Source organism: Panthera leo, chromosome A2, assembly GCF_018350215.1.
Source record: "Panthera leo isolate Ple1 chromosome A2, P.leo_Ple1_pat1.1, whole genome shotgun sequence".
Lineage (NCBI taxonomy): Eukaryota > Metazoa > Chordata > Mammalia > Carnivora > Felidae > Panthera > Panthera leo.
The window spans coordinates 74,876,267-74,882,601 of NC_056680.1; the positions used below are offsets into that span (position 1 = coordinate 74,876,267).

Sequence of the window (6,335 nt, forward strand, 5' to 3'; positions counted from 1 at the left end):
TCCACTCAATGTGATGTGTTCATGGTACTGAGGAGGGACGGGGGTTCGAATCCTGCCTCAGCTGCTCATGATCTTGTTATATTGAAGGAATCACCTGCTTTGGGGAGCTGTTCTCTCATCTTTAAAGATGAGAAACAATGAGGCATCTGGAATGAGGGTTTTCTTCTTCAGCTTGAAGTGTTTAAAGTTCTGTGATTCTGTAGCAAAGTATGAATGTCCAAGATGCTACCCATGATTTAGTTTTTAAAAAATGGGATTATTAATCTAACAAATGAGAAATAAATTTTAGAAAAAAATGTAGATTCAACACAAAGTGTTTTAAACATGTAAATGGAAGAAAAAAGGAAGAATATTTTATGGACAGTCCACTCATCAAAATATATCAATGTCTTTCCTCTTTTGGGCTTTCGGGCTTGTCCCGTTCACCGAAAGTTGACGTCATGTCTGCATCCATTTATTCCATGTGACCAAGGGAAGCGGTCACACTGGACGAGATCTCAGACTCTCTGCTGGGCGGAGGGGAGCTGCCCCAGGTGAGGCGAGCACACCAGCCTCTCAGAGGTTAACCGAGCAGGTCCAAGCTTCAGCACCTGGCCCTCTGCACAGGGTCTGCCTGAGTCCACACCTGCTGTGACCCAGCCACCTCTCCCCTGGGGCTGAGGTCTGGGGCTATCACAGCAGCTTCATTCAGGCAGCAGTGGGATGACCTGGGGGGACAGGACGTCCTGCTCCCTCAAGTGCAGCGTAATTTCTCTCTTCCTGGAGTCATTGGGGTCCTGATCAGAACCCTCCACTCTCCACATAAGGGTGGCTACTCTTTCTCTCTTGCTGAAGAGTTTTCCCTATTATTTCTTTAAACATGAGCATCTTTTAAGAAATATGACCTTTAGTGCCACTTAGAGAAGAGCAGGCACACCCCACAGCAGGAAGAGTAGAGGAAAGGTGAACAATGGTCACCTGCTGACATACATCTCCAGGCCCAGGATGGAGCCGCTCTTGCCCAGGGTCCCAGGTCAGCAAGCAGGACAACACCTCACCAACTGAATGCTACATGTCCCTGTCAATGCTGCCCTTGACCAGAAACAGTATATCCCAGCCAGCCGGTCCCCATCACCAGGAATCTGTAATGATTTCCCTGTTCTAAATAGGATCAGATATGCAACCCCAGCCAATCAACCTGAGCTAAAAGCTCTCTCCTTATTCCCTCAGTGACCTGCTAGCCTTGCAGGGAGATCCCTGAACCCCATCTAATCCTGCCTGTTCCCCCTTGGCTGCTTCTAAGGCTCTATAGACTCCCTCTTGCCCAAATCCCTGGGGAACCGTGTCCACTGCTTGTGAGGCACCGAACGCCCCAAACCGTGGATTATTCTTCTTTCAATAAAGGACATCACAGTCTACAAACTAAATTGTTTCACTTTTGCCATTTGACACACCCAAGAGAGTATTTGGCTGGAGGTTTGGGGCAGACTTCATTACCCACTAAGGATGGTCATGGCCAACAATTTTGGGCCTTTAATTTGAGCAGTATTTGAACAAACATGGTAAAAGTCATTGAGAGAAACAGATTTTTGAATGCTGACCATGTGAAATAAGATTTGTTCTCATAAAAGAAGAGAAGGTTGTGGATTTTCTCCCCCAAAGTAAGATTTTCCTATCAGTGAAAATCTAGGAAACAGAGAAAGCAGGAAGAAAAATGTCACCCAATTTGTCACCACCCACACTGCTCACCTTCTATATTGATACTCTTTCCACCTGCCATTTTGCTGGTCAGACCTAGGAAATAGAGAAAGCAGGAAGAAAAATGTCACCCAATTTGTCACTACCCACACTGCTCACCTTCTACATTGATACTCTTTCCACCTGCCGTTTTGCTGGTCAGATGTCTCCCCCATTGTCACTCTCTGTTCCACTTAACACTTAATAAGCACAGCTGCCCTAGACACCTGTTGAGGGTCTGAATGATGGGCCTGGAATATTCTTTTAGCAGAATATTCCAGTCAACACCTCATCAACTCAGCACTACCCCAACCTGCATTTTGGGACACATGAGCCTTAAATCCCAGTTATAGCTCAGCGTGTCTGCCCTCCAGTTTTACCAGGAAGAGGAGCACGGGAGCTGGGTCTGGTCATGGGTACTGCAGGACCCAGCCCTCCAGCCCAGCCAAGTCCCTTTCCTGGCTGTCCCCACTGCCCTTGCCCTCCAGGAGGTCAGGCTATAATGAGTATAACTAATTATAACTACACCCAGGAAGCCTTGGTATACTTGCCATAAATGAAAAGGAATATTCGTTTCAGTTGGAAGTCAATGCAAACTTTATCTCTCAAAATTTCATTTCAGACACATTCCTCAGCTGCCCCTTCACGAGGCACCACCTTTAGCATTTCTGAGGATCTGACCCTGGGACTGCAGGACCTGGTCCCACCGCCTGGTCTACACCGCCCCTGGGTCAATGCAGGCTTCTTCCTTTGGATGCACACACACACACACACACACACACACACACACAGGTGTGCCCACCCAAGCCAACATCCCTTTTTTTCAAAACTAATCCTATGCTATGAGAAAACATCTACTCCCCAGAAAACTACTGCCAATAGTCCAGTGTTGAGGTGAAACACCCGTCCCCAACATTTCCTGAGCCTTGTCTATGCACCTGGGACAGGCTACACGCTTTGCTCACATTTCCTGTTCACTCTGCCTGCAAACAAACGAGGTCCCTTTTGACAAATGAGGAAAAGGCAGAGAAACAGCTCGCCCACGACTGCACAGGGCATTTAATCTCCTGATGCCACCTCTGGGTACAATGCTCCAGTGCCTGCTCGGGAACCCCGTGCCTTTTAGGGGGGGATTGCTGCTCTGCTTCTCCCTGCCCCCCAGGGAGGCCGCACACCCATTGCTCTGTGAGTGCCAAGTGGCCATTTGAGGCTTGGGATTTGTCTCCAGCCAGACCCGGCTGTCATCCCACCTGATTCGCCTTAGGCATGCAGCCTTGGAAGAGACACTGAGCAGAAACCTATTAGTGCTCTGCTCAAACAAAGTCGATGTCCAATCAAAAATTGCTATTATTAGTGGTGTTCTTACTGCACCAAAGTTCTTCAGTGTTTCTTAGCACCCTGACCACTGGTGGTCCCTCTCCCCCTTGTGGTCAGACCTGTCCCTGCCCTCCGGCTCCTCCCTCCCTCCTCCCTTCCTCCTCCCTCCCGCCTCCCTCTCACCAGTACCTGCAGGTGCCTCAGGGAAGCAGAGCTCAGAGCCTAACCTGCCCTCTGCCACCCATCCAGTCAGTCTCTGTCCAGCAGGTGCAGCTGGGAGGTAACCCTGGGCTTCTCCCCACCAGCGGGGAAGCAGAACCATGCTGGGTCCCCTCGCCTTCCTGTGTGCCCTCCTGTATCCTGGTAAGTCCTGACTCCCTCCCCAGTGCGGGTGGGTGGGGTGGTGGGTTGGGTGCCCTGAGGCTCTTATCCTTCCCTGTCTCACCGCTGTCCCCCCTCACAGGTGGCGTGGCAGCAATCAGTGTGGAGCAGCCAGCCGTGGTGGTGGCGCGTGCAGGCAGCTGGGCCACGCTGCCCTGCAAAACCAGCGCCTCCGTCAGCTACCTCCACTGGTACCGCCACCAGGAGGGTACAGCCCCCAAGAGGATCCTCATGCTGGATATGTCCAGCTCACATGTGATCAGTGATGGTGTCTTGACAGTGGACAAGGTCCACGCCAAGAAAGGCAAGGATAGCACAAGCTCTAACCTGTTGCTACTGAAGCTGGCGAAGAGCGATGAGGGCGTGTATTACTGTGCTGTTTGGGAAGTGCAGAGCACAGCCTTACGGGAAGCTCAGGTCCTTGAGCAAAAAGTCCCCAACTCCCAGGGTGCTTCAGTCCTGGACTTCCCATGGGTGCTGGGTCCCTGGGGTTTCCTGGGTCAACCGACAGTACCCTGGACACTGGAGGACATCCCCTTCCGCGGGTCCACTGCACATGACCCAGGAGGCTAAGGAGCCCTGGCTCACAGGCTGGTGCAGACCCAGGGGGCTGTCCCATCTGGAGGCACTTTTCTAAAGATCGTCCAGGGCGGAGCTTCTGAAGCATCTGGAGCAGGATCTGAGCTGCACAAGGCAGCAGCCACGAGCACCAGGCACCAGCCCAATGTGGCTACTGAGCACTTGAAATGTAGCCAGTGCACTAGTCCACGCTGTGATGGGCTGGTTGTGTAGCATATAAATCATATTCTGGAGACTATAAAAGAAGATGAAATATATCCTTAAAAATTTCTATATTAACTTCACACTGAAATACTACTTTGGATATCATTCACTAAATAAAATTTGTGCTAGAATTATTTCTTTAACTTTGTTACTTATTTCTTTAACTTTGTTTTTAACGCAGCATTTAGGGAATTTTTAATTTGTGTCTCAAATAGTGTCTAACACTTACTTGTATTGAACAGAGCTGTGCCGGACTGACGATTCAAGAATCTGACCATCTCCAATGAAGAATGTGGGAATGACATATCGTGCAAATAATTTCAAGGCCGAGAGACTCTCTGGGGATTCTGCACAAAATGGGTGCAAGTCGAGACTGGAAGGCAGCCCCTGACTCCAGTTTCTAAGTTGCCACCCCGCCCACCGCTGGTTCCTGTGCAGAGAGAGAGACTCCCTGATCAGAAGCCCAGGAAACAGTGTGGCTAACTTCGCAGCACCCTCACCCATGCCTGGCGCTCACTCTCCTGCCGGGGAAATGATCCTCAGGGCAGGTGCATGCATCAGCCCTGGACGAGACCCCGGGCCCTCCGCCTTCCCCTTCTCCTTGAAAGTGACTCCATATGGGATTTGGGGACCAGCTTCCCTGGACCTTTGTTCTCTCCTCTGTAAAGTGAGGAGGTTTAACTGCTACAGTTGTGTGACTGATTTCTGTATTAAAGCACAATTATGGCAATAAGATCACCATGTTCACATCTTCTTGTAAAGTCAGTGAACTTCTTGACAAAAAAAAAAAAAAAAGAAAGAAAGAAAAGAAAAGAAACAAAGAAAAGAAAAGAAGAAAAGAAACACTGTGTTACAGATCCTCCAGCCCCAAACAGGAAAACTGCTGCTGTGTGTGGGGAAGAAAAGCTCTCTGAGGAGATCTAAATTGAATTAAATGAATTTTTAATTGAAAATTCAACTTTTATGTATATAACTCAATAGCATTGATAAAAATGGTTAATGAAAGGAAAGTCTAAATGATCTGAGGTAAAAGTTGGTTTCTCAGATTCACTAAGTCCTCATCTATCTCCCTGAGCTTCTGATTTTACAATACAAGATTTATGAAAGACCTGCACCCTCTACTGAAGTCCTGGGTCAAAGCTAAGGCCTCCAGCATGCGCAGGAAGGGGTGGGTTGGGGGGGTGGGCAGAAACTTACGTTTGCTCTGTAGGGGATGTTCCTTCATTCATCTTCCTCATTGTCAAAATACAACCGCATCCTTTCCTATTGTCGCACCTTCTCAGTCTCTCTTCCACAGAGGGGTGATTCTGAGATCTGACTATTATAGTTTAGTTAGAGAGAAATTAGCTAAATATGAAGACACTTTCATGAGAAGTCATCCCAAGTCCATGTCTATCTCAGTTTTCCACATGGTCCCATTGTGTCTTTGAGTTACAGCCTGAGAGGACAGTGACTTTGTACACAGAGGAAACAATCTCTACCTGGAGGTAAAAACAAGTCTATATTTGGAGTCATTTCTTCCCCCTGCCCTTCTCCTTTTGACTAAGGTGAATTTTACCAACGACACTTTGGCCACACTTAGTAAAGGCCAACTAGTCAGAGGCCAACCAGCCCTGCCTTAAGTAAAGATTTCTACTTACATTATTGTTTAAAACACTGATTCGTAAAAATACTTAAAATATCTTATTGGAGTATTCAGGACCAAGTACTAAAAATATCTTATTGGAGTATTCAGGGCCTCTGTCTCTGTTGAAGTGAGATTCATATTGAATGTTAGTGATGGTCTCACATTACCTCATGGGTAGGGGACTTTGCGTAGGTGGCTGCTTGAAAGAAATATCCTGATGATTTGGGCTCAAGTCATTTGTTTCATTCCTGAGGTGGGTGAGACGCAATGATTTAGAGTAATAGAAGCAACATTATAATATCAAATTAATGCTGAATAAAGTCCAAGAACACCTCAAAAAATCACAATTTTCATAGGTATGATAATATCCAATACCAACTGCTCACACCCACCAGTACTATGGAAAAGTCATGTCTGTTACCTCAGAGTCATTTCCTAGAAATCACAATTCTAAAAGTATCTAGGCATGGAAACCCATGTTGACTATTTTTTCGGGTGATTTTTATGTTTC

General features: G+C 47.5%; 1 gene segment (V, D, J or C); it reads left to right on the top strand.

Annotated features, from left to right (window-relative positions):
* Positions 1–3,219: 3,219 nt before the first annotated feature.
* Positions 3,220–4,268, top strand: LOC122206042. The segment is given in 2 exon segments: positions 3,220–3,396; positions 3,497–4,268. Coding segments are annotated over 2 exon segments (534 nt in total).
* The last annotated feature ends 2,067 nt before the right edge of the window (positions 4,269–6,335 follow it).